This window comes from Gorilla gorilla, chromosome 18 (genome assembly GCF_029281585.2).
Source record: "Gorilla gorilla gorilla isolate KB3781 chromosome 18, NHGRI_mGorGor1-v2.1_pri, whole genome shotgun sequence".
Lineage (NCBI taxonomy): Eukaryota > Metazoa > Chordata > Mammalia > Primates > Hominidae > Gorilla > Gorilla gorilla.
The window spans coordinates 99,904,261-99,930,325 of NC_073242.2; the positions used below are offsets into that span (position 1 = coordinate 99,904,261).

General features: G+C 55.3%; 1 protein-coding gene across 4 annotated transcripts; it reads left to right on the forward strand.

The window, feature by feature from the left end:
• FCSK (fucose kinase) lies at positions 1-25,868 on the forward strand. Of its 4 annotated transcripts, none has more exons than XM_031002615.3 (24): positions 1-248; positions 8,832-8,935; positions 9,286-9,437; positions 10,743-10,793; positions 11,731-11,856; positions 12,478-12,550; positions 12,970-13,067; positions 13,481-13,561; positions 14,444-14,563; positions 14,747-14,918; positions 15,902-16,014; positions 16,556-16,657; positions 16,766-16,936; positions 18,126-18,190; positions 18,568-18,938; positions 19,713-19,923; positions 20,112-20,278; positions 20,374-20,595; positions 20,934-21,077; positions 21,232-21,351; positions 23,857-24,044; positions 24,136-24,235; positions 24,768-24,991; positions 25,167-25,868. In XM_031002615.3, the coding sequence occupies exons 2-24, from the start codon at positions 8,854-8,856 to the stop codon at positions 25,266-25,268; spliced, it is 3,255 nt and encodes a 1,084-aa protein (XP_030858475.2). In that variant the 5' UTR covers positions 1-248; positions 8,832-8,853; the 3' UTR covers positions 25,269-25,868. The 4 variants fall into 4 exon arrangements, 3 of the variants coding, with proteins under 3 accessions (XP_030858475.2, XP_063555779.1, XP_030858474.2); XM_031002614.3 differs by having other exon boundaries at positions 135-248; positions 11,731-11,925; XR_008672740.2 differs by lacking the exons at positions 24,136-24,235; positions 24,768-24,991; positions 25,167-25,868 and adding an exon at positions 23,089-23,237 and having other exon boundaries at positions 131-248; positions 11,731-11,925; positions 23,857-23,942.
• The last annotated feature ends 197 nt before the right edge of the window (positions 25,869-26,065 follow it).

Below are 26,065 nucleotides of genomic sequence, written 5' to 3' on the forward strand. Positions count from 1 at the left end.
AGTTTCGTGGGTCCTGGAGCGGCCCCCTTCCCATCTCCCTTCTGGATCGCAGCCCCGCTGCCCTTCAGGAAAGCGCTGCCCCGGCCACCCACGCTGGCCTATGCGGTGGCTCCGACCGTGTTTTTTGCCGGACGGGGGCTCGGCCTTGGGGGGGCGCGGAGGTGAAACTACACTTCCCGGAGTGCACCGCGAGGGTCGCGCAGCCTCGCGTTGAAGAGTCCGCTCCGCCGAGCGCCGGGCGACGGCAGGTACGTCAGTCCGCGAGGGTCCCCGCAGTGCCCCTGCGCCTCCTCAGCTTTCCGGTGCACCCTCCCTGACTGGGAGCACCGAGTCGACCCGCGGGCCGCCCGGGTCCTGACAGGGAAGAGTCCCCGGGAGCTCTGCGGTGCCCCGGGAGCCCACAGGGGTTTCTGCGCTCCCGCGTCCACTTGGCCTGGGTCTTCCAAGGGGAGCCCCGCGACCCGGCTGGTGCGGCCGGACCTGCTGGCAGCTGGGACCGGGAGGGATGCGGGCCTCAGAGGATCCTCACCCTGAGGCAGGTTGGGCCCTGGATGCCGGCGCTGCTCTGATTTTACTATGAGGCCGCTTCTCCTCTCTCAGTTTACCCGGGAGGGCTCAGTATTATGCACAAATCTCAATGATGTGCTCTTGGGTAATTTACAAAACGATTTTACTCCCAAGTAACTTCTTTCGGTCTGTTATTTAGAAGGCAGCAAGTCAGAGTCCTCCGTGAGCCTTTTTTTCCTCTTTAAAGTTCTAAAATGTGCAGTCCCTGACCCACCTGTCTTCAAAAGGTTCATATGAAGAGTTCTTAGTACTTTATTCTATCTCTGGCTCCCCAACACTATCCCAGTCTTGAACAGCGTGGGGCTGAGGACACTAAAAAATATTTCAACTTGATCTCAGCAGATGAGGCTGTATTGAAAGTGGGTAGAGGCTGGGCGCCAAGGCTCATGCCTGTAATCCCAGCTACTTGGGAGGCTGAGGCGAGGGAATCGCTTGAACTCAGGAGATGGAGGTTGCAGTGAGCCAAGATCACGCCACTGCACTCCACCCTGGGCGACAGAGCGAGACTACGTCTCAAAAACAAAACAAAACAAACCAACAACAACAACAACAACAACAAAAGAACCTTAGGGCCTTAGGGCACACTTTCTCAGGACCTCTTGAGATTGTGTAACTCCAGCAAACTATTAATTTAAAAAAAAAAAAAAAAAAAAGGCCGGGCGAGGTGGCTCACGCCTGTAATCCCAGCACTGTGGGAGGCGGAAGCAGGTAGATCACCTATGGTCAGGAGTTTGAGACCAGCGTGGCCAACATGGCAAAACCCCCTCTCTACTAATAATACAAAAATTAGCTGGGCGTGGTGGTGCACGTCTGTAATCCCAGCTACTTGGGAGGCTGAGGCAGGAGAATCACTTTAACCTGGGAGGCGGAGATTGCAGTGAGCCGAGATCGCGCCATTGCACTCCAGCCTGGCGACAGAGGGAGACTCTATCTCAAAAAAAAAAAAAAAAAAAAAAGCCAGGCATGGTGGCTTACACCTGTAATCCCAACACTTAGGAAGGCCAAGGCGGGAGGATTACTTGAGTCCGGGAGTTGTAGGTCAGCCTGGGCAACAAAGGGAGGCCCCATCTCAACAAAAAATAAAAAACTAGCAGGACTCATGCATAGTCCCACCTACTTGGGAGGCTGGGATGGGAGGATCGCTGGAGCCCGGGAGTTTGAGGCTGCAGTGAGCTGTGATCACATCACTGCGTTCCGCCCTCTGGTGACAGAGTCGGACCCTGTTTCTCAAAAACAAAACAAAACAAAACAAAAGCCTAGCCTGCCTGTGCTATTAAAGCAATGGCAAAAGCCAAAATTACTTTTGCACCAACCTAATAGCTATGTTTCTGCTTTTTAAACTACAGTTTTCTTGTCTAGAGCTTCAGTGAGATAAGAACCAATTCTTAGGACTGTTGGGTGGGTCATATGAAGTGACACTGATGTGCCTTTGCCATAGTGCCTGAAAAAGCACTCCATATGTATTAGCTACTTGTATCATTTTACCTTTTGTGTTAATCTCTCAGGGGATGTCCCTCAGCCTTGCTTGATTCCCGAGGCCTTCCCTGATTTTTTTCTTCTTCAGGACAGTCTAACTCAGAGAATGTTTGAGAGCTTCCAGTCCTTCCTCCTTCAGGGACAGGTTAAACTCTCCTGCTTCCTTGCCTGGCTGGAAAGATTATCATTCATTGAGCCACTGGTGTGTGCCACATACTTTACATTGTATTTCATGCTGAAAACAGTCCTGGGAGGTTGATGTCTTTGGCCTTAAATTTCAGATTAGGAAACTGAGGTTTAGAGAGGTTAAGTAACTGCTGGGCGCGGTGGCTCACGCCTATAATCCCAGCACTTTGAGAGGCCGAGGCGGGCGGATCCCAAGGTCAGGAGTTTGAGACCAGCCTGGCCAGCATGGTGAAACCCCGTCTCTACTAAAAATACAAAAAATTATCCAGGCATGGTGGTGCGCGCCTGTAGTCCTAGTTACTCGGGAGGCTGAGGCAGGAGAATGGCTTGAACCTGGGAGGCGGAGGTTGCAGTGAGCCAAGATTGCGCCACAGCACTCCAGCCTGGGTGACAGAGCGAGACTCCATCTTAAAAAAAAAAATAGATTAAGTAACTTGCTCAGGATCTTACAGGAAGCAGGAAGAGGTAGAGATGGGGACAGAGCCTTTTGGGACTGATACGCAACCCAGGACTGTTCCTCTGCCCCTGTCATTAGTAAGGGATACTCTCCCCACTCTGGCCATGACCTGTCACCTGCCCATGTCTATCACTATGCTGAGATGAAGACTGGGCTCAGAACTTCTGGGCCATTGGACTCTCTGGGGCATTTCTTTTTTTCCTTGAGACAGAGTCGCTCTGTTGCCCAGGCTAGAGTGCAGTGGCGTGATCTTGGCTCACTGCAGCCTCCGTCTCCTGGGTTCAAGTGATTCTCCTGCCTCAGCCTCCTGAGTAGCTGGGACTACAAGTGCGCATCACTACACCTGGCTAATTTTTGTACTTTTAAAAGAGATGGGGTTTTGGCATGTTGGCCAGGCTGGCCTCGAACTCCTGAACTCAAGTGATCTGCCCACTTTGGCCTCCCGAAGTGCTGGGATTCCGGATGTGAGCTACCACATCTGGCCATTTCAAGGGTTTCTCCTTTCCTTTCCTTTCCTTTCCTTTCCTTCCCTTTCCCTTTCCCTTTCCCTTTCCCTTTCCCTTTCCCTTTCCCTTTCCCTTTTTTCCTCAGACAGGGTCTGGCTTTGTTACCCAGGGTGGAATGTAGTGGTGCCAGTTTACTGCAACCTCTGCCCCCAGGGCTGAAGCAATGCTTCCGCCTCAGCCTCCTGAGTAGCTGTGACTATAGGCGCATTCACTGTGCCTGGCTAATTTTTGTATGTCTGTGGTTTTTTTTTTTTTTTTTGGTAGAGATGGGGTTTGCCATGTTGCTCAGGCTGGTCTCAAACTCCTGGGCTCAAGCCATCCGCCTGTCTTGGCCTCCCAAAGTGCTGGAATTACAGGTGTGAACCACTGCGCCTGGCCTCTTGCTGTCTTTCAGTGCCTTTGCTTGGGACCAGATATCATTATCACTATCACCTGAATAAGGATCCAAAAGACCCAGGTGTGTTGCAACTTTGACTATAGCGTCTCCTGGCCTCTGTGAAGTGGAGATAATAGGAGATAATAATACTTATCTTGCAGGGTCTAAGGGTGTTGTCAAGATAAAAAAAAAAAATCACAGCACCTTAACTGTGGTCCAGAGTGCTCAGTCCTAGTGGCTATTATTAATTTTTTTTTCTTTCTTTCTTTTTTTTTTTTTTGAGACAAAGTCTCACTCTCACCCAGGCTGGAGTGCAGTGGAACAATCTCTGCTCACTGCAACCACCGCTTCCCAGGTTCAAGCGATTCTCCTGCCTCAGCCTCCTGAGTAGCTGGGATTACAGGCACCCGCCACCATGCCTGGCTAATTTTTGAATTTTTGGTAGAGATGGGGTTTCACCATGTCGGCCAGGCTGGTCTCAAACTCCTGACCTCAGGAGTTCCACCCGCCTCGGCCTCCCAAAGTGCTCAGATTATAGGCGTGAGCCACCATGCCCGGCCTATTAATTTTAATTTTATTTTTTTTGAGACGGAATCTCACTCTGTCGCCCTGGCTGGAGTGCAGTGGCGTGATCTTGGCTCACTGCAACCTCCACCTCCCAGGTTCAGCCTCCCGAGTAACTGGGATTACAGGTGCCTGCCACCATGCCTGGCTAATTTTTGTATTTTTAATAGAGACAGGGTTTACCATGTTGGCGAGGCTGGTCTCGAACTCCTGACCTCAGGTAATCTTCCTGCCTTGGCCTCCCAAAGTGCTGGGATTACAGGCATAAGCCACCGTGCCTGGCGTCCTAGTGACTATTATTACTAAAATCATCCCTCCCTTGTATTTGTTTAGGCTTTGTCATAATTATAATAGATAATACATACTGAGCGCTTTACATATATTTCCTCCTTTTGTACTTCAGCTCTACAAAGTAGGTTTATTGTAGTGGTTAAGCAAGTGGACCCTGTAGTGGGGAGCATGAATTTAAAAATTAATTAATTAAATTTAAAAATAAATTAATAAAAAAAAAAGGCTGAGGCAGGAGGATTGCTTGAGTCCAGGAGTTTGAGACCAGCTTGGGCAACGTGGCAAGACCCAATCTCTTAAAAAGAAAACAAACAGTGAAAACCTTAGCTAGGCGTGGTGGCGTGTGCCTATGGTCCCAGCTATACAGGAGGCTGAGGTAGCAGGATTGCTTGGGCCTGGGAGGTCGAGGCTGCAGTGAGTTATGATTGCACCACTACACTCCAGTCTGGGTGACAGATTGAGACCCTGTCTTTAAAAAAAAAAAAAAAAAGTAAAAAAGACAATAAAAAAAGAGGCCGGGTATGGTGGCTCATTCCCAGCATTTTGGGAAGCCGAGGCAGGTGGATCACCTGAGGTCAAAAGTTTGAGACCAGCCTGGCCAACATGGTGAAACCCTGTCTTTACTAAAAATACAAAAATTAGTCAGGCGTGGTGGCACATGCCTGTAATCCTAGCTACTCAGGAGGCTGAGGCAGGGAGAATTGCTTGAACCCAGGAGGTGGAGATTACAGTGAGCTGAGATTGTACCACTGCACTCCAGCCTGGGGGATACAGTAAGACTCCATCTCAAAAAGAAAAAAAGGTAATAAAATAGATACTCTGGAAAAAAAGTTTAGTTTCAAACTTCACTCTGCCACTTGCTAGCTTTGGCAAGTTACTTCATCTCTCTGTGCCGCATTTCTCCGTCTTTTTTTTTTTTTTTTGTAGAGTCCAGGTCTCTGTATGTTGCCCAGGCTGGTTTCTAACTCTTGGGCTCAAGCGATCCTCCTGACATGGCCTCCCAAAATGCTGGAATTATAGACATGAGCCACCACACCCAGCAGTTTCTTCATCTTTTTTTTTTTTTCGAGATAGATTTTTGCTCTTCTTGCTCAGGCTGGAGTGCAATGGTATGGTCTCGGCTCACTGCAATCTCTGTCTCCCAAGTTGAAGTGATTCTCCTGTCTCAGCCTCCCAAGTAGCTGGAATTACAGGCGCCCACCACCACACCTGGCTAATTTTTGTATTTTTAGTAGAGATGGGGTTTCACCATGTTGGCCAGGCTGGTCTCGAACTCCTGACCTTAGGCAGTCCTGCCCCCTGTCTCCCAAAGTGGTCGGATTACAGGCGTGAGCCACCAACCACGTCTAGCCTCTTTTTTTTTTTGAGACGGTGTCTCGCTGTGTCGCCCAGGCTGGAGTGGAGTGCAGTGGCGTGATCTCTGCTCACTGCAAGCTCCGTCTCCCGGGTTCATGCCATTCTTTTGCCTCAGCCTCCCGAGTAGCTGGGACTACAGGCACCCGCCACCACACCCGGCTAATTTTTTGTATTTTTAGTAGAGACGGGGTTTCACTGCATTAGCCAGGATGGTCTCGATCTCCTGACCTTGTGATCCACCCTCCTCGGCCTCCCAACGTGCTGGGATTACAGGCGTGAGCCACCGTTCCTGGACTTCTTTTTTTTTTGAGACAGAATCTCGCTCTGTCACCCAGGCTGGAGTGCAGTGGTGCGATCTTGGCTCACTGCAACCTTTGCCTCCTGGGTTCAAGTGATTATTCTGACTCAGCCTCCTGAGTAGCTGGGACTACAGGCACGTGCCACCACACCTGGCTAATTTTTGTATTTTTATTAGAGATGGGGTTTCACCATATTGGCCAGGCTGGTCTCGAACTCCTGACCTCGTGATCTGCCCGCCTTGGCTTCCCAAAGTGCTGGGATTACAGATGTGAGCCACTGCGCCCAGGTGGCAGTGCAGTTCTAAGCTGCCTGCCAGAGGAGTCTGGAATTTCACAGGAATAGGTCTGTTTCAGTGTCCCAGCTGTGCTCAGTCACTGGTTGTGAGAAGATTCGTTCAAAGCGTGGCCTCCATGTAAACAAGGTGGGAGATTCAGATCGTAGCAGCTGGGGGCGTCTGTTAGTTACACTCCCTGCTGCAGCTGACCTGAGGGTTAGACGTGCCTACGGCCATACAGTAAATTGGTGGCAAAGTTGGAGGGAGGGCTTGGTGGGCATCCTGGGAGAAGCCTTCACCCTCAAGTGCCTGGCTGGGATCTCTAGCTGGAATTTCCCCTCTGGATTTCCCTTCTGGGCTGAGTAGGGAATGGAGCAATTTCTGACAGAGGCTTTTCCTGAAGGCGTGGGTGTTGCTGAGTGGTGGTGTCCTGTCAGCCTCTTCTCTTCTGGTGACAGCAGAGCCTGGCACTGGAATAACCTGTGGCTGAGCTTCAGGTTTCCTGTCACTTTGGCTGGGGTGTGGGCTGACCACCAGATGTGTGCTCAGGGCGCAGCTCAGCCAGTGGTGAGCAGCTTACTTGCATGGGCTTTTCCCATGCTGAGTTTTGAGGGGTGGAGGGAGGAAATGGGGGTGCTGCTTTGTGGGACAGCAGTGGGAGCCCTGCCAGAGGTGAATGTGTGGGTACTCTTGGGGACTCGGTCTCGGGGAGGCCAGGGGCTCAGGAGTCAGATTGGTTTTCCATCTGGCAGGAGTGCTGGCAGGTTGGGGGAGACAGGGGTGGGGGTGAAGCCAAATCTTTGGCCTTGCTTTCCCCCTACTTGCTGATAGTGCCCTGGAGGAAGATGGCGGGCAGGTAGGGCTGCAGCCCCTGCTGGGCTGGCTGAGACCCCTGGGAAGGGAGGTCTCCAAGTGCCTGCTCCTGCAGCTCTGAGTGCATATGCGCTCCCCACAGCTGCCCCCCTCTCCGGGGAACCCCCATCAGCTTGAGGAGCCTGGGGGGTGGGGTTAGGCATTTGCTCTCGCCTTCCTTTCCCCCTTGCTTTGGGTGGCCCCAACTCTTACCCCATCCTGCTGCCCTCCCTTCCTCCTTCCTGGGCACACTCCCTGGGGAAATCACACCCATCCACATTTTGGAATGTCAGCAGACACGCTGACCACGTGACCCAGCCATCCGCCTTGGTGTCCACCTAGGGAGATGAAATCTGTTCACACGAACCTATCTCCAGAGGTTCATAGCAGGACTATTCACATCTGCCAAAAACTGGAGATGGCCCAGATGCGCTTCAGTGGGTAAATGGAGAAACAGATGCGGCCCATCCATGCGAGGGATCACTGCTCCTCCGAAAAAAGGCTTGGGCCACAGATATGTACAATGACTTGGATACATCTCAGAGGCATCATGTTGGATGAAAGAAGCTAATCTCAAAAGATTATATTCCATTTTATTTGACTGTTTTTTGTTTTGTTTTGTTTTGTTTTGAGGGTCTTGCTCTGTCAACCAGGCTGGAGTGCAGTGGAGTGATCATGGCTCACTGCAGCCTTAACCTCCTGGGCTCAAGCAGTCCTCCCGCCTTGGTCTTCCAAAGTGCTGGGATTATAGACGTGAGCCACTACACCTGTCCTGGCCTTTATTTTATTTTAGTTAATTAATTAGAGATAGGGTCTTATTCTGTGACCCAGGCTGGAGTGCAGTGGTACAGTCATAGCCCACTACAGCCATAATCTCCCAGGCTCAAGCAGTCCTCCCACCTTAGCTTTCTGAGTAGCTGGAACTACAGGCACATGCCACCACGCCTGCCTAATTTTTGTATTTTTAGTAGTGAAGAGGTTTTGCCATGTTGGCCAGGCTGGTCTCGAACTCCTGACCTCAGGTGATCTGTCCACCTCGGCCTCCCAAAGTGCTGGAATTACAGATGTAAGCTACTATACCTGGCCTGTTTGACATTTTTTCTTTTATTTATTTATTTTTTTGAGACGGAGTCTCCCTCTGTCGCCCAGGTTGGAGTGCAGTGGTGCAATCTTGGCCCACTGCAGCCTCCGCCTCCTGGGTTCAAGCGATTCTCCTGCTTCAAGCCTCCTGAGTAGCTGGGATTACAGGCATGCCCCGCCACACCCGGCTAATTTTTGTATTTTTAGTAGAGATGGGGTTTCACCATGTTGGCCAGGCTGGTCTCCAACTCCTGACCTCAGGTGATCCCCCCACCTCAGCCTCCCAAAGTGCTAGGATTGCAGGCGTGAGCCTCTGCACCCGGCCGACATTTTTTAAGTTGATGAAACTATAGCTTTAGAGAGCAAATCAGTGGTTGTCAGGGCGTAGGCGGGGAGGAGAGGTTGCATGAGGAAGTTTTTTTGAGTGTAGATGGTGATACCAACACAAATCTATACACATGTTAAAATCATAGAATTGTATATAAAATTAATTAATTTTAGTTATAATGGTTTAAAAAATAGTCACATCTACCCATATTGCTGTCTCAGGAAGCCCCTCCGCTTGGCCAGAATGGAGCAGCCGAAGGGAGTTGATTGGACAGTCATCATCCTGACCTGCCAGTACAAGGACAGTGTCCAGGTCTTTCAGAGAGGTAGGGGACTCCCCTTCCCACCTTGCCCCTAATGGAGAACCTCCCTCCCCTTCCTGGCTATGTCCCTCCAACCCCAGGTGCCAGGCCAACCTGGGTTCAAACCCAGATTGCACTTCTCCCTAGTCATGGGACAGCATACGTGGCATGTCATTCCTTGTGCCTTAGTTTTCTCATCTGTAAGATGGGAGTAATATGACTTCTCTCACTAAGTTGGGTGAAGATCTAGTGGCCTCCTACATGGAAAGCTAAGTCAAGGAAGATCAAACACTGATGATCAGTAGGCTTGCTCACGTGCTTTGGGCCAGGGCAGAGAGCTGGGGGGCAGGTCCCAGTGTCTCTTCTGACCCTAGAACTGGAAGTGCGGCAGAAGCGGGAGCAGATCCCTGCTGGGACGCTGTTACTGGCCGTGGAGGACCCAGAGAAGCGTGTGGGCAGCGGAGGAGCCACCCTCAACGCCCTGCTGGTGGCTGCTGAACACCTGAGTGCCCGGGCAGGCTTCACTGTGAGTGCTCACCAGGGCCACCTCCCTGGTCTGTGTCCCTGCTGGAACCAGGTCATTTCTGAGATCCCCAGCTCCTCTGGCTCCATCGCCCTGGCCAACTCAGCATTGGTCTCAGTTTTTGTTTCTGTAAATTGGGCGGACTCATCTCTGCCTTGCCGTTCAAGTGAGGGCAGAAGGCAGGGCCAGCTTTTGCAGTGTTTTTAGAGAGTTGGAGCCAATATCTCAAAGTGAGGCTTTCTGGCTTCTCTTGAAACATTCAAAGGTCTTGCTAGCCTGGGCTGTCATCCCCATATGGCAACGAACTGTTCACTGGAACTGAGATGCGGCTGCCTGCTTTGGGCAGGCCATGTGAGTCAGCATCCCTGCTGGTCCCGTGTCTCCCATGCAACCAGCCACTTCACCCGGTCACCTTGTCTGCATAGCACCTTTGTGTGCAGAGTGAGGGTGAGCACAGACTTGGACATGCTCTGCAGAGGGAGATGGCACCAGCAGGGGAGGGGACCACTGTAGCTGCCATTGCGCTGACTCCCCTCAGTCACCCAGCCAGCCCCCAACTGTTGTTGCCTGTAACCTCCCCTTCAAAACAGACAGCAGAGGCCGGGCGCGGTGGCTCATGCCTTTAATCCCAGCACTTTGGGAGGCCGAGGTGGGTGGATCACCTGAGGTCAGGAGTTGGAGACCAGCCTGACCAACGTGATGAAACCCCATCTCTACTAAAAATATAAAAATTAGCTGGGCCTGGTTGCACACACCTGTAATCCCAGCTACTCAGGAGGCTGAGGCAGGAGAGTCGCTTGAACCCGGGAGGCAGAGGTTGCAGTGAGCCGAGATCATGCCACTGCACTCCATTCTGGGCAACAGAGCAAGACTGCATCTCAAAAAAAAAAAAAAAAAAAAAAATTTAAGAGGTAGCCAGGCGTGGCGGTGCACACCTGTAGTCCCAGCTAGTTAAGAGGCTGAGGTGGGAGTCTCGCTTGAGCCCAAGAGACCGAGGCTGCAGTGAGCTGGGATCATACCACTGCACTCCAGACTGGGTGACAGAGTGAGACCCTGTCTCAAAACAACAACAACAACAGCAACAAACCAGCCAGCAAGAAGGTGGCCCAGGTGGAGGGCCCTGGGATCCCTTATCCAGGAGGGACCAGGGCTGCCCCTTGTCTGCCTGTGGCCATTGGTTTGACCTTGCCTTTTGTCCCTTGGGTACCTGAGTGGATTTGTGTTGGAGTCTCTCTCTGGATTCGAGGGTGCCATCCTCCAGGGCGTCTGCCTGAGGCCTCTGTTCACAGGGCTTTCCCACTCCTGCAGGTGGTCACATCCGATGTCCTGCACTCGGCCTGGATCCTCATTCTGCACATGGTAAATGAACTTTGGGGCAGGGGCCAAGCAGAAGGCCAGAATCCCAGTTCGTGGAGTTGAGCAGGACTTCAGGGGTGTTCTGCCACTGTGTGTGTGCAAGATGAAATCTGAAAGATTCTAAATGTCCAAAAATTGGGAATTGGCTAAATATATACCACATATTTTCCCAGCAGAATATTAGATTGAAAGGTCCATCTAGGGCCGGGCGCAGTGGCTCATGCCTGTAAATCTCAGCACTTTGGGAGGCCAAGGCGGGAGGATTGCTTGAGCCCAGGAGATCGAGACCAGCCTGGGCAACATGGTGAAACCTCATCTCTATAAGAAATACAAAAATTAGCTGCCATGGTGGTGCACACCTGTAGTCCCAGCTACTCAGGAGGCTGAGATGGGAGGATCGCTTGAGCCTGGGAGGTTGAGGCTGCAGTGAGTTATGATTACACCACTGCACTCCAGCCTGTGTGACCCTTTCTCAAAAAATAAAAATATAGGCTGGGCGCAGTGGCTCACATCTGTAATCCCAGCGCTTTGGGAGGTTGAGGTGGGCAGATCACAAGGTCAGGAGTTTGAGATCAGCCTGGCCAGCATGGTGAAACCCTGTCTTTACTAAAAATACAAAAAATTAGCCAGGCATGGTGGTGCATGCCTGTAGTCCCAGCTACTTGGGAGGCTGAGGCATGAGAATTGCTTGAACCCAGGAGGCGGAGGTTGCAGTGAGCCAAGATTGCGCTACTGCACTGCAGCCTGGGCAACAGAGCAAGACTTAGTCTAAAAAATTGCAGTGCAATGCAATGCATAATATAAAAATATATTGTAGGAGAAAATATCAAGAGAACATTTTTTATCAGCCCTCCACTGGATGGCTTTCTGCCTGCACAGCTGATGAGGTGGCCTTGGGCTCTGTGCACTGAAGCTTCCTCACCAGTCCCCCGACTTCCAGGGTCGAGACTTCCCCTTTGATGACTGTGGCAGGGCCTTCACCTGCCTCCCCGTGGAGAACCCCGAGGCCCCCGTGGAAGCCTTGGTCTGCAACCTGGACTGCCTGCTGGACATCATCACCCATCGGGTGAGGCTGGGTAGTGGCCCGTGGTGCCTCGTCCCAGATAGAGCCACTTCCCTCCCACTGTTCCCCCAGGTATGATCTATGCTGGCTCAGCTGGGAGAAGGAATGGTTTTGAGGGTGCCTAGTGTTAAGAGCTTCAAGAAGTTAGTTGTGTCTGGGGGGCGGTGGCTCATGCCTATAATTTCAGCACTTTGAGAGGCCAAAGTGGGAGGATCGCTTGAGGCCAAGAATTCATGACCAGCCTGGGCAACACAGCAAGACCCCATCTCTACAAAAAAATTTTTAAAAAATTACCTGGGCATGATGGCATGCACTTGTAGTCCCAGCTACTCAAGAGGCTGAGACAGGAAGATCGCTTGAGCCCAGGAGTTTGAGGCTGCAGTGAGCTACGATCGCACTACTGCACTCCAGCCTGGGTGACAGTGAGACCCTGTTGCAATAACAACAAATAAGTTAGTCTTGGTCACATGGGGAAAGTTGTAAACCCAGGTCAGACAGTGGGTGGGGGCAGACCAGGTCTTAGAGGCCCTTGTTACTTCAACAGCACAGTATCCTTGGGCAAGGAGGGGGCAGGTGAAGGGCTGGGCCAGGCACCAGCTGTGTTCTGTCTCTTTGCCCCCACAGCTGGGCCCGGGCTCCCCGCCAGGCGTGTGGGTCTGCAGCACCGACATGCTGCTGTCTGTTCCTGCAAATCCTGGTGAGCCTGAGACTACCTGGGACCGCCTTCCCTCGTCACAGCCACAGCAAGAAGCCAGCTCTGCCCTTCTTGCCCACCCTGCCTCTGGGCCTGCCCCACTGCCCTATTAGACGGGAAGCTGGAGGGTGTGGAGAATGAAGCCTGGTGGAGGCAGGGCTTCTCCTGCTGTGCCTCAGTCTGTCTGTCTATAGGATGGACAGAAGCAGCCCTGCCCCTTCTGTCCCACAGGGCTCTGCGGAAGAACTTTGGGAGAGGAGGGTTGTCATTCTCCCAGGGGAATGTTCATTTGGCTTGGAAACCGTATTTCCCTTTTAGAGGTGCCCAGGTGCCGCAGCCCTGGGCTCTTGCTTCCTCCTGGTGGGGAAATCCGTGCCTAGGGTGGAGGCCCCTGGGAGCCTCCTGACTGCCCCACCCCACAGGGATCAGCTGGGACAGCTTCCGGGGAGCCAGAGTGATCGCCCTCCCAGGGAGCCCGGCCTACGCTCAGAATCATGGCGTCTACCTAACTGACCCCCAGGTAGTGCCCCTGGGGGCAGTGGAGCCGGCTGGGGCAGCCTTCCTCCTGTCAGTGGGCAGCCTCCTCCCTGTCAGTGGGCAGCCTCTCATCCTGGATTTCCTCGCATGTTCCTGAATCCAAGGAGTTTCCTCCATGGCGGTGGCACCGGTGCTCCCTTACTCTCGCCAAAAATACATTTCACACCGACCGCCTGCCCAGTCTCTGTGCCCGGGCTCAGGGCTGCAAAGACCTTTAAAGCCTGCCCTCTGCCATCATGGAGTAGAAATCTCAGGCCCCCCTGAGAATGCCAGCAACTGCCAGCCTTGGGTCCTCAGCTTTCCTTTGGAGAGTACCCTTGCTGCCACCTGTGGCTGTGGCCTCCTTCCAGATCCCTTCCTGCTCCCTCCGCTGATTCTGTTTCTCCCTGCACATAGGGCCTCGTTTTGGACATTTACTACCAGGGCACTGAGGCAGAGATTCAGCGGTGTGTCAGGCCTGATGGGCGGGTGCCACTGGTATGGCTGCTGGGCCCAGGTTGCGGGGCTTTGGGGACCTTATGGGACAGGGAGGGAGGGTCTGACTTCCTTCGATTCCTTCTAGAAGCCTCCAGGACAAGCTAGAGCTAGAATCTGAGGACAGGGTAGCCTTGGAATTCAGGGTCTTGTCCTGAGCCAGAAAGCCTAGAACCAGGCGGGCAGGGTGGCTCACACCTGTAATCCCAGCACTTTAGGAGGCTGAGGCGGGTGGATCAGTTGAGGTCAGGAGTTCGAGACCAGTCTGGGCAACGTGGTGAAACCCTGTCTCTACTAAATACAACAATTAGCTGAGCATGGTGGTGTGTGCCTATAATCCCAACTACTTGAGAGGTAGAGGCTCGAGAATCGCTTGAACCCAGGAGGCAGAGGTTACGGTGAGCAGAGATCGTGCCACTGCACTTCAGCCAGGGTGACAGAGCAAGACTCTGAATCAATCCCCTGCCCACTGTAAAACAAAACAAAGCAAACCTCAAAAACTCAAACAAAAAAAGAAAGTCTAGAACCAGAATGTGAGCAAGTTAGGGAGTGCGGTTGGGAGGAGGCCTAGAGCCAGACTCCGGGAATGCTTCCAGCATGAGGGGCAAGGATTGGAGAGGCATGGAAATCTGGGAGTGGACCATGGCGAGGGTGGAGAACTGGGTTCGGGAGAAGGCCTGACAGTTGAGGGTGTCCCAGAAGGTGTCTTGGTGGGAGCTACCCCAAGTAAGCCTGGAGTCTGGGTGCTGGAGTGGTCAGAAGGTGACACTCCCTGCCTGGTATGGCACTCAGCTTCATGTGGCCCGTCTGCATGTGCCCTCCCTGACTTGTACCAGGGCCTGGTCCAGGGCCCTCCGTCTCTGATCCTTTTGGGGTCCCTTCCAGGTCTCTGGGGTTGTCTTCTTCTCTGTGGAGACTGCCGAGCGCCTCCTAGCCACCCACGTGAGCCCGCCCCTGGATGCCTGCACCTACCTAGGCTTGGACTCCGGAGCCCGGCCTGTCCAGGTGACTGGGGGAGGGCAGCTAGGTGGGGCCTGGCTTGGGGGCGAGGCACTGTGTGACCTCAGGCCAGCCACTTCCCCTCTCTGGGGCAGAGACTCCGCAGACGGGACTGCCCTGGTTCAGCCTCAGAATTTGGGGGCTGAACCCCTGCTATGCCAATAGCTGTGCTTCTTCCCCTTCCCCCAGCTGTCTCTGTTTTTTGACATTCTGCACTGCATGGCTGAGAACGTGACCAGGGAGGACTTCCTGGTGGGGAGGCCCCCAGAGTTGGGGCAAGGCGATGCAGATGTAGCGGGTTATCTGCAGAGCGCCCGGGCCCAGCTGTGGAGGGAGCTTCGCGATCAGCCCCTTACCATGGGTGGGTACTGCCTCTCAGCTCCCTGGGGTGGGGAGACCATGGGAGTGAGGACCCCAAGAATGGAGCTGCTCACTGCACGCTGGGCCAGGCAGCCCAGGACAGGGACTGGGCAGTTCTCCTGTCCTGTGCCAGAGCCCCCCACTGAGCTACCTCCTTCCCCTTCTTGTCTTCCTTTTGTCTCATTCCTGGGCTCTCCCAGCCTGTCCACTTTTGTTTTTGTTTTTTTTGTTTGTTTGTTTTGTTTTTTGAGACAGACTCTCTCTCTGTCGCCCTGGCTAGAGTGAGGTGGTGCGATCTCAACTCACTGCAACCTCCGCCTCCTGGGTTCAAGCGATTCTCCTGCCTCAGCCTCCTGAATACCTGGGATAATAGCCATGCATCATCACACTCGGCTAATTTTTCTATTTTTAGTTGGTCAGGCTGGTCTTGAACTCCTGGCCTCAGGTGACCCGCCTGCCTTGGCCTCCCAAAGTGCTGGGCTTACAGGCATGAGCCACCATGCCCGGCCCTAACCTGTCTGCTTTTTTTTTTTGAGACAGAGTATGTCTCTGTTGCCCAGGCTGGAGTGCAGTGGCGTAATTTCGGCTCACTGCAACCTCTGCGTCTCAGGTTCAAGCGATTCTCCTGCCTCAGCTTCCTGAGTAGCTGGGATTACAGGTGCGTGGAACCATGCCTGGATAATTTTTGTATTTTTAGTAAAGACAGGATTTCATCATGTTGGTCAGGCTGGTCTCGAACTCCTGACCTCGTGATCTGCCTGCCTCGGCCTCCCAAAGTGCTGGGATTACAGGCGTGAGCCACTGCGCCCGGCCAACCTGTCTACTTTCTAGCTGTGTTGCGTGGCTTTGGGCAGGTTCCTGACTCAGCTTCCCCTAACAGGCTCATGGCCACACCTGCCCCCATGTGTCTCTGCTGCTGGGAGGCAGCCTGGCCCCTGAGTCGCAGCAGGCATGGGGTTGGGTTCAGTACTTATGTCTTTACAGCCTATGTCTCCAACGGCAGCTACAGCTACATGACCTCCTCAGCCAGTGAGTTCCTGCTCAGCCTCACACTCCCCGGGGCTCCTGGGGCCCAGATTGTGCACTCCCAGGTGGAGGTGAGACCTCCCTGCCCCTCCGGTGCCTGCTGGGTGCCTGGGGTCAGGTCGGATGTGGATTCCCGGGAAGAAAATAGCCGGCACTTGGAACAGATGACCCGAGTGCAGGTGTTACCCTGGTTTACACATGAAGTGCTGGAGGCTCAGAGAGGCTAAGTAACTTGCCTAAGGCCACAGAGCCAGTAAGTGGCCAACTCAGGATTCTGCATTGAGCTTGCCTGATTGAGAAGCTAAAGGAGACCTTTATTTGGGGTCTGCCTGGGGTGACAGTGGTGGGCCTGGGTCAGTGCCGTGCTGCTGAGGAAGGGGACAGGTAGGGTTCAGAGGTGGCCCCCAGGGTGGCAAGGTTGGGCGTAGTTGGACAGGTGGGATGGAAATAGGTCTCAGGCTGGGGCCAAGGCAGGTCCAGAGAGGAGTGTAGGGTGCTGCAGGGCAGGGGAGCAGTAGGCCTGGACGCTTTGCCCCTGGATGCTTGGCTTGGGAGGAGAGCTGGGGCAGCCCTGGGCCTCGACCCTCATGCTCCTCCTACCTGGCTGCACAGGAGCAGCAGCTCCTGGCGACCGGGAGCTCTGTGGTCAGCTGCCTGCTGGAGGGCCCTGTCCGGCTGGGTCCTGGGAGTGTCCTGCAGCACTGCCACCTACGGGTGAGGCCTGAGCGTGTGGGCAGATTGGGGCGAGGGTGCTGGCATCCCGCATGTGTTGGGGGTGTTGGGTGCCTGCCCACCCAGGATGCCTGCCCTGTCCCCCGCCAGGGCCCCATTCACATAGGCGCTGGCTGCTTGGTGACTGGCCTAGATACAGCCCACTCCAAGGCCCTGCATGGCCGGGAGCTGCGTGACCTTGTCCTGCAGGGACACCACATGTGGCTACACGGCTCCCCGGGCCACGCCTTCACCCTCGTTGGCCGTCTGGACAGCTGGGAGGTAGGCAGTCACCCTGCATTCCCTCACCCCCATCTTCAGGCTTTGGGGAGCCCCAAGGAGTCCTGGCCACCACCCCACTGCGGGGTTCTCTGAGCACTGGCCCGTGGGACAGGCTGTGAGGAGGGTCAGATGTAGGGAGGAGAGGATGAGGGAGGAGATAGGGTGAAGATAGGCTGTGAGACCAGCAGAGTCTCCACAGGCCTTTACCTCCCTCCTTGCATCTGCACTGCCAGGTGGGCTGGGTGGGGATTTTGTTTTTTTTCTGGTGATAGAGTCTTGCTCTATCACCAAGGCTGGAGTGCAGTGGCCCAATCTCAGCTCACTGCAATCTCCGCCTCCCAGGTTCAAGCGATTCTCCTGCCTCAGCCTCGCGAATAGCTGGGACTACCAGCATGCACCACCACGCCCAGCTTAGTAGAGATGGGGTTTCGCCATGCTAGTCTGGTTGGGTGGGGTTGTTGTTTTTTTTTTTTTTTTTGAGACTCGCTCTGTCTCCCAGGCCGGAGTGCAGTGGCGCAATCTTGGCTCACTGCAAGCTCTGCCCCCCAGGTTCATGCCATTCTCCTGCCTCAGCCTCCTGAGTAGCTGGGAGTACAGGCGCCCACCACCACGCCTGGCAAATTGTTTTGTATTTTTTAGTAGAGATGGGGTTTCACCGTGTTAGCCAGGATGGTCTCAATCTCCTGACCTCAACTGATCTGCCCACCTCGGCCTCCCAAAGTGCTGGGATTATAGGTGTGAGCCACCGCGCATGGCTGGGTGGGGGTTTTTATCCTTATTTGACAGGCTAGAGACTGAGGTTCAGAGAGGGAGGTAAGCCGCCTTGGGCTGCAGCCTGTTGTGGTGGGCTGGGCCTGGAACCCAGGGTTCTGCTCCAGATTTCAGGCACCTTGGCAGGAGTGTTGGGGCTGCAGGGCTGAAAACAATTTCAGAAATTGCTCCATGGCTGGGTGTAGTGGCTCACGCCTGTAATCTCAACACTCTGGGAGGCCGAGGTGGGAGGCCAGGAGTTCATACCTGCAGTGAGCTGACCACGCCACTGCACTCCAGCCTGGGTGGGTCAAGTATGTTCTTTGTCTGTCTTCCTGCCCTCATGTGAGCACTTGAGCAGCTCCTAGCCCCCTGGCCTAGTGTCTCTAACCCTTTCCTGTGGCCCCTGCAGCCCTGACTGCTTCTTCCTCTCCCCCAGAGACAGGGGGCAGGCACATATCTCAACGTGCCCTGGAGTGAATTCTTCAAGAGGACAGGTGTTCGGTAAGGTGGACACCCCTAGGGCCTCTGTGGGCCTGGGCAGCTGGGGTGACTGCTGCTCTTTGAGGTGTGTCCCTCCCCTGCCCCAGAGCAGCACGGGCCGTGCTACCATCCAGGGGCCTGGGTGGTTTTGGGCAGCCGGATTCTCTCCAGTACTTTCCCCCGGGCAGCTCCCAGTCTCTGGCTGTGCTGACTTTGGCTTTCTTGTTCAATGGTCTGGGAAAGGATGCCAGGCAGCCTGGCCCCCGACCTGAATTGCCCACTTATGCTACCTCGGAGGAGTCTGTCCTGTCCCCATGAACTGACAGGCGGCTCAGGGCTTGGGGAAGAGACTGGAGCTTTTGCTTCCCTCCTGGGAATGTGCCTTCTCCCCACATCAGAGCCTGGGACCTGTGGGACCCCGACACGCTGCCCGCAGAGTACTGCCTTCCCAGCGCCCGCCTCTTTCCTGTGCTCCACCCCTCGAGGGAGCTGGGACCCCAGGACCTGCTGTGGATGCTGGACCACCAGGAGGATGGGGGCGAGGCCCTGCGAGCCTGGCGAGCCTCCTGGCGCCTGTCCTGGGAGCAGCTGCAGCTGTGCCTGGATCGGGCTGCCACGCTGGCCTCTCGCCGGGACCTGTTCTTCCGCCAGGCCCTGCATAAGGCGCGGCACGTGCTGGAGGCCCGGCAGGACCTCAGCCTGCGCCCGCTGATCTGGGCTGCTGTCCGCGAGGGCTGCCCCGGGCCCCTGCTGGCCACACTGGACCAGGGTGAGTGTGCAGGCTGGTAGTGCTGCAGAATCAGGCCAGGGGCACCTGCCCTCCCTGTCCTCTGGGCCATCCCCTGAGGGGACTAGGGGACCATGAGGTGCTCAAGCAGGGAAGGGGCATGCTGGAGTTTACTTTTAGGATTCTGGAAGGCCTCATCCTTGTCGGTGGGGTTTGGTCTGAGGTTGAGGCATGTTCATCCTTGTCAGTGGGGTTTGGTCAGAGGTTGAGGCCTGGCAGCTGAGCTCTAGGTCCTAGGCACATCGGCAAACCCTGCGTGTTCTGTACTGGGTGCCAGGATGTGGGTGCAGAGCGTGGTGAGGGGCAGAGCCCCCAGGGGACATGGTCATCTCTGCATGAGGTCCCAGGCACACTTCTGGGGGCTCACAGCCTTAGCCTCCTAGGCTGAACCTCATGGAAGGTCCCAGGGACCGTGGACATGAATGGTATTGAAGCCACTCACCCAGAGCCACATGGCTAGCTGGTGGTGAGGCTTAGACCTGAGCCCAGGTGGTTGGAGCCCAGAGTCTGAGCTCTTCACCACTATGGGTGTCCTGGGTGGGGGTGAAGAGACACCTATGGGCTGGGACTGGCAAGATGAGAGGATCTCTGCCAGGCAGAGAGTAGGAGTGCAGTTACAGTCAAAGATACATTGTGGGCAAAAGCCAGGAGGTGTGAGGGATCTGGCGCATTTGGGGACTGTTGAGTAGCCTCTCGTGGCAGAGGATTTTGAAGACAGGCCTCCTCCCCTGCCACCCCCAACTCCTTGTCCCTCAGTTGCAGCTGGGGCAGGAGACCCTGGCGTGGCAGCACGGGCACTGGCCTGTGTGGCGGACGTCCTGGGCTGCATGGCAGAGGGCCGTGGGGGCTTGCGGAGCGGGCCAGCTGCCAACCCTGAGTGGATGCAGCCCTTCTCATACCTGGAGTGTGGAGACCTGGCAGCGGGCGTGGAGGCGCTTGCCCAGGAGAGGGACAAGTGGCTAAGCAGGTGTGTACTAATGGAGGTCAGATCCCTTGGATAAGCCCCTTGCTGTCTGGGAAGTGGACCCTGATGGAGGAAGCCCAGAGAGAGGTGGGGCTCCCTTGGGTACCCCGGGACAGTCAGGTCCCCAAAGCCAGGCAATCTGCCCCCAGCTTGGGGCTGCATGCGACCATCCCTCCCCCTTCTCTTGGCAGGCCAGCCTTGCTGGTGCGAGCGGCCCGCCACTATGAGGGGGCTGGTCAGATCCTGATCCGCCAGGCTGTGATGTCAGCCCAGCACTTTGTCTCCACAGAGCAGGTGGAACTGCCGGGACCTGGGCAGTGGGTGGTGGCTGAGTGCCCGGCCCGTGTGGATTTCTCTGGTGAGCCCCTTGTGGCAGGTGGGGTTGAGGGTAGCTGCCCCAGAGCCAGGCTGGCAGCTTCTGTGACCAGCTTGAGTCTTGCCACACTGCCATAGGGGGCTGGAGTGACACGCCACCCCTTGCCTATGAGCTTGGCGGGGCTGTGCTGGGCCTGGCTGTGCGAGTGGACGGCCGCCGGCCCATCGGAGCCAGGGCACGCCGCATCCTGGAGCCTGAGCTGTGGCTGGCGGTGGGGCCTCGGCAGGATGAGATGACTGTGAAGATAGTGTGCCGGTGCCTGGCTGACCTGCGGGACTACTGCCAGCCTCATGCCCCAGGTCAGGCACCCTGGGACCTCTGCAGGTGGGGCTGGCCAGCTGGGGGCTCGGGGCAGAAGCTAGAGACTGCAGGCCAGTGGGGTCTGGCCTGAGGGCCAGCCAGGCTGGCTGAGGAGCCTGAAGGGAAGGAAGGGGCTGGGAGTCAACCTGCAAAGATGACACGTGTCCCTGTCTGGGACCCCAGAGGCCCTTTTGTGGCTTGGGGATGGGGCCAGTACTGCTGCTGGGCTTTTGTCCCACCGGATGAGTCCCGCACTGGGCTGGGAAGTCCAGGGTGGGTGGGTGCCTGCATCTGCCCTTCGAGACTGAATTCCTTTCTCATGCCTGTCCTTCTGCAGGGGCCCTGCTGAAGGCGGCCTTCATCTGTGCGGGGATCGTGCATGTCCACTCGGAACTCCAGCTGAGTGAGCAGCTGCTCCGCACCTTCGGGGGCGGCTTTGAGCTGCACACCTGGTCTGAGCTGCCCCACGGCTCTGGCCTGGGTGAGTGGGCCCTGCCTCCTGCTACCCACCGACTGTTACAGCCCTCCAGCCTTGCCTGTGATCCCCCTTCCTGGCCTCTGCCCTTAGCGGGAGTCAGGCAGGCCTGGGCAGGGTGGAGGTGTTTCATGTCTGCTCTCTCCTCTCCGCCCCGCAGGCACCAGCAGCATCCTGGCAGGCACTGCCCTGGCTGCCTTGCAGCGAGCCGCAGGCCGGGTCGTGGGCACGGAAGCCCTGATCCACGCAGTGCTGCACCTGGAGCAGGTGCTCACCACTGGTATGTGACTGCCCTGGAGTTGGAGGAGGTCACTGACACTTTCCCAAGGGCCCGCGGGGGGAGTGGGGCTCCCCTGGATTTGCATGTGATTGGCCAACAGCCACAAGACTGTGCTGCTGTTGAAAATACTTTCATTCTAGTCACTTTGACCTTCTCTGGTCGTTTTCAACCTGAAATGTTCTACCTCCCAACGAGCTGTTTCACGAGCATCTACTGAGTGCCAGATTCTGTGCTGTGCCCTTTTTTTTTTTTTTGAGACGGAGTCTCGCTCTGTCGCCCAGGCTGGAGTGCAGTGGTGCGATCTCAGCTCACTGCAAGCTCTGCCTCCTGGGTTCACGCCATTCTCCTGCCTCAGCCTCTCGAGTAGCTGGGACTACAGGCGCCCGCCACCACACCTGGCTCATTTTTTTGTATTTTTAGTAGAGACGGGGTTTCACCGTGTTAGCCAGGATGGTCTCGATCTCCTGACCTCATGATCTGCCTGCCTCAGCCTCCCAAAGTGCTGGGATTACAGGCGTGAGCCACTGCGCCTGGCCTGTGCTGTGCCTCTCATGCTTGTTGGGACCAGGTGCTATGCTTCGTGACTGTGCCTTTCCAGGGCTGTGCTGGGGTCGGGCTGGGCAGAGCTGCTTTGGACCTTCCGCCTGTCCTGGCATCGTGCCCTTACTTGAGATATGATCACCTGTGCCCCCGCCCCCACCCCCTGGCCATATGGTGGGACAGCAAGAGCCCAACAATGACTATGATCTAATGAATGTCACCAGCGCCAGGCTTCTCACTCCTCCTGGCCACCGAGCCCCCTGGAACCCATGGCCAGTGTAGAGCAGCTACAGCTTGTCTGGTTTCAGGTCCACCTCAGGGTGTCAGGCCCCGTCTCCAGCACACCCCTGGAAAGAAACTGCTGCAAAGGCCTACTGAAGCCTGACTGTGGTGTTTTCTGTCACTCTGCAGCTCAAGCCTCACATTTCACTGTAGTGACTCATATCCCATAATCGGTAGTCATTAGCAAAAGGAGCAGATGGGGAAGCATTTTCAGTTTTCTTTTGAGGTGTACCATTCAAGTTCTACATTTGGCCAACGGACAACTATTTGTTGCGAACCCACTCTGTGGGGCCCCAGGGATAAAATGAGCAAAAATGGGGTCCCTGCCCTCAAAAGTCCTGTGGTCTCCTGGAGACAGACATTAATCAATAACTACTCAGGTGCATGTGTATTACAAACTGTGCCAAGTGCTTTGAAGCAGAGGGGCACAGTTAAGTCTTGACATTTCAAGACTTAGCCACTTTGCAACTACCAGGTTTTGGCTGCAAAGTTCCAGATGGCTCCTGTCTTTTGCATTTCATACTTTAAACCCTTGCAGGCCCTTCCGTAACTATCAAGGGCCTGTCCCAGAAGCAACTCAAGTTTTGTTATTTTTAGTTTTTTTTTATTTTTGAGATGGAGTCTAGCTCTGTCACCCAGATTGGAGTGCAGTGGCGAGATCTCAGCCCACTGCAACCTCTACCTCCCGGGTTCAAGAGATTCTCCTGCCTCAGCCTCCCAAGTAGCTGGGATTACAGGTGCCTGCCACCATGCCCAGCTAATTTTTTGTATTTTTAGTAGAGATGGGGTTTCACTGTGTTGGCCAGGCTCGTCTTGAACTCCTGACCTCATGATGCGCCCGCCTTGGCCTCCCAAAGTGCTGGGATTACAAGCGTGAGCCACCATGCCCGGACTAGTTTTGTTATTTTTATGCAGCTACAAGGAGGAAAATGATACATACCTTTCATTACTGAAGATGGAAAGATGTGTAAGTTAGATAAGAGAAAAACAGATCCTGATGACCTTCCTTCCAACATAAACCACCTGTCAGAAGACGGTGCAGGGAGACTCAGGCTACAGGGAAGGTATCTGTCAGCCTCTCCTCTGACTAAAACTCCCCTAGGAGGGGCAGAGGTCAGTGTAAAATATGTATTTTTTGAGACAGAGTCTCACATTGTCACCCAGGCTGGAGTGCAGTGGTGCGATCTCAGCTCACTGCAACCTTTGCCTCAGCCTCCCTAGAAGCTGGGATTACAGGGCATGCACCACCATGCCTGGCTAATTTTTGTATTTTTGGTAGAGACTGGATTTCACCATGTTGGCCAGGTTGGTCTCAAACTCCTGACCTCAAATGATCTGCCCGCCTTAGCCTCCCAAAGTGCTGTGATTACAGGCGTGTGCCACCGTGCCCGGCCATAGTGTAAAATCTTTATCCTTCAATGTGGTTTATCCCAATTCCAATTATACATTAGGTCTAAAACAAAACTCAGGCCTTGGGAATTCCAAGCTTTGCCCTGGAGTGAAGCCCATTCCCTTGCTGGGATTGTTCTGGGGACAGAAGCTGCATAGCTCACTGTCCTGTGGAGTTGAGGGAAGCTATCTTTCCACACTGGTCCCAGCAAGGGGTGCAGGGCGGGGAGCCTAGGCTGGGAGAGTGAAGCTGGGCCAGATAGACTCCAACAGTGACAGTCCCTGGGCTCACAGGAGGTGGCTGGCAGGACCAAGTAGGTGGCCTAATGCCTGGCATCAAGGTGGGGCGCTCCCGGGCTCAGCTGCCACTGAAGGTGGAGGTAGAAGAGGTCACGGTGCCTGAGGGCTTTGTCCAGAAGCTCAATGACCACCTGCTCTTGGTGTACACTGGCAAGACCCGCCTGGCTCGGAACCTGCTGCAGGTGAGCTCTGGCCCCAGCATGAGGGAGGCAGGCAGGGGGTCTGCCGGCTGGGCCTGGGTCCTCACCGCCCCTTCTCCTGCCCCGTCCGCAGGATGTGCTGAGGAGCTGGTATGCCCGACTTCCTGCTGTGGTGCAGAATGCCCACAGCCTGGTGCGGCAAACTGAGGAGTGCGCTGAAGGCTTCCGCCAAGGTGAGGGGCTTCCTCTGGGGGGGTCAGGGCACTGGGAGCAAGTATTCTGTCACTTGTGGGTTTGAGGCCAGGGTCATCTGCAGGCTTGGCACAAGCTCCAGATATTCGGCCTCTGGGAACAGAAGCCTACTGTCTGTCCTCTCCAGGGTCTCACATTTAGGGGAAAGCTACATCTGAGGACAAAATTTTCATCATGGGAAAGGCCCTCCAGCCCTAACAGGAAGCAGAGAGGGGAAGGGACTCAACCCATGGCTGAGTTCCAAGGAAGTCTGAGCTGGGCAGGGTCCCCAGTGTGTGGCTTCACAGCTCCCTAGATGCCGACTATGCTGGGTGTGGTGTCACTGGTTGCTTCCTGCACATTGGTCCTCAGGCAGTCCTGGGAAGTGGGTTACTCCCGGCTCCAGCCGGCACTGGAATCCGGCTTCTTTACCATGACACTGGCTCAGCAGCACGTCTTGGCACTTCATGCAATCTCCAGATGGGTGCTGAGTATCTTGGGCCAGGCAGGTCACTCCCCTCTGCCCCACCTCAGGAAGCCTGCCTCTGCTGGGCCAGTGCCTGACCTCGTACTGGGAGCAGAAGAAGCTCATGGCTCCAGGCTGTGAGCCCCTGACTGTGCGGCGTATGATGGATGTCCTGGCCCCCCACGTGCATGGCCAGAGCCTGGCTGGGGCAGGCGGTGGAGGCTTTCTCTATCTGTTGACCAAGGAGCCACAGCAAAAGGAGGCCTTGGAGGCGGTGCTGGCCAAGACCGAGGTACTGATGGGGCTGGGGTTGGTAAAGAGACCTCTGGGGGCAAGAGACCTCACTGTGGCCCACCAGTTAACCAGGGGCTATATCTGTAAGTCCCCCTGGTCCTGCAGGCCCAGTCCAGCCTCCAGAAGGCCTGAGATTTGTCCAGAGCCTTCTAAATACTTCCTGTCTTGTCCAGGGCCTTGGGAATTACAGCATCCACCTGGTTGAAGTGGACACTCAGGGCCTGAGCCTGAAGCTGCTGGGGACCGAGGCCTCAACCTGTTGCCCTTTCCCATGAAGCTGGCTTCTCTCTGCAACAGGAGAAAACCTGGAGCTACAGTGTCCCCCACCTTCCTTGCCCCATGGGAACCTCCACCTCCTACTCCCCACCCACCTCTGCGAATCTGCTCCCAAAGGAAGCTGACCAGAGCAAGATCTGGGCAAGCAGAGAGTGCCTGGGACAGGACTGTGACCTGGTGGACAGTGGCCTAGGTGTAGCCTCTGTTCCTCCTGGACATAGGAAGGTCCCAAGCTTAGTATCCCACGTGGCCTTTACAAATCCTATGGGTGGCCTTCTCATTCCACAAGGGCCCTGGAAAGGGTTGACAGCCAGCCTTGGCATATGGCTGGGAGTCCCTTAGCAAGGCCAACCCTGAAGAGGCCCTTCGAGGCATTCCCTATGGCCTTCCTTAGAGTTGTAGACTTCACACTCAACCCTCATGTGAGTGTGGGAGTGAGGGTGGCGGTCCCTTGCCAAGTTGGTAGCAGTGACCCAGTGATTCACTGCCATCCCAGGCCTTAACTAGCAAAACTACGGACCGTGCCAAGTGACCTGGTGCCTGTGGGAAGTGGGTTCTCAGGACTGGCATTCTTGGAATAAATTCACTCTGTCCTTGCAGGTGGTCCTCGTAAAGTCACTTTTGCTCCTGCTGGGAGCAGTTCCCACTTCTCTACACCATGGGGAACTGGCCCTGGGGTGATCCAGCTTGTGGTGCTGAGGGCCCAAGAGGGGCACGAGGGTCTGGGACTGGATGGGGGCTCCTGCCATCATGTGGGCCCCGGACACAGCTGTGTGCTGCACTGTGTGTGGGAGCA

Coding starts and splice junctions, on each gene's coding strand:
- FCSK (XM_031002614.3), top strand. CDS start 8,854: ATGGAGCAGCCGAAGGGAGTTGATTGGACAGTCATCATCCTGACCTGC. Junction 20,279..20,373: donor GGCCCGTGTGGATTTCTCTG/GTGAGCCCCTTG, acceptor ACACTGCCATAG/GGGGCTGGAGTGACACGCCA. Junction 24,236..24,767: donor CGCTGAAGGCTTCCGCCAAG/GTGAGGGGCTTC, acceptor GCCCCACCTCAG/GAAGCCTGCCTCTGCTGGGC.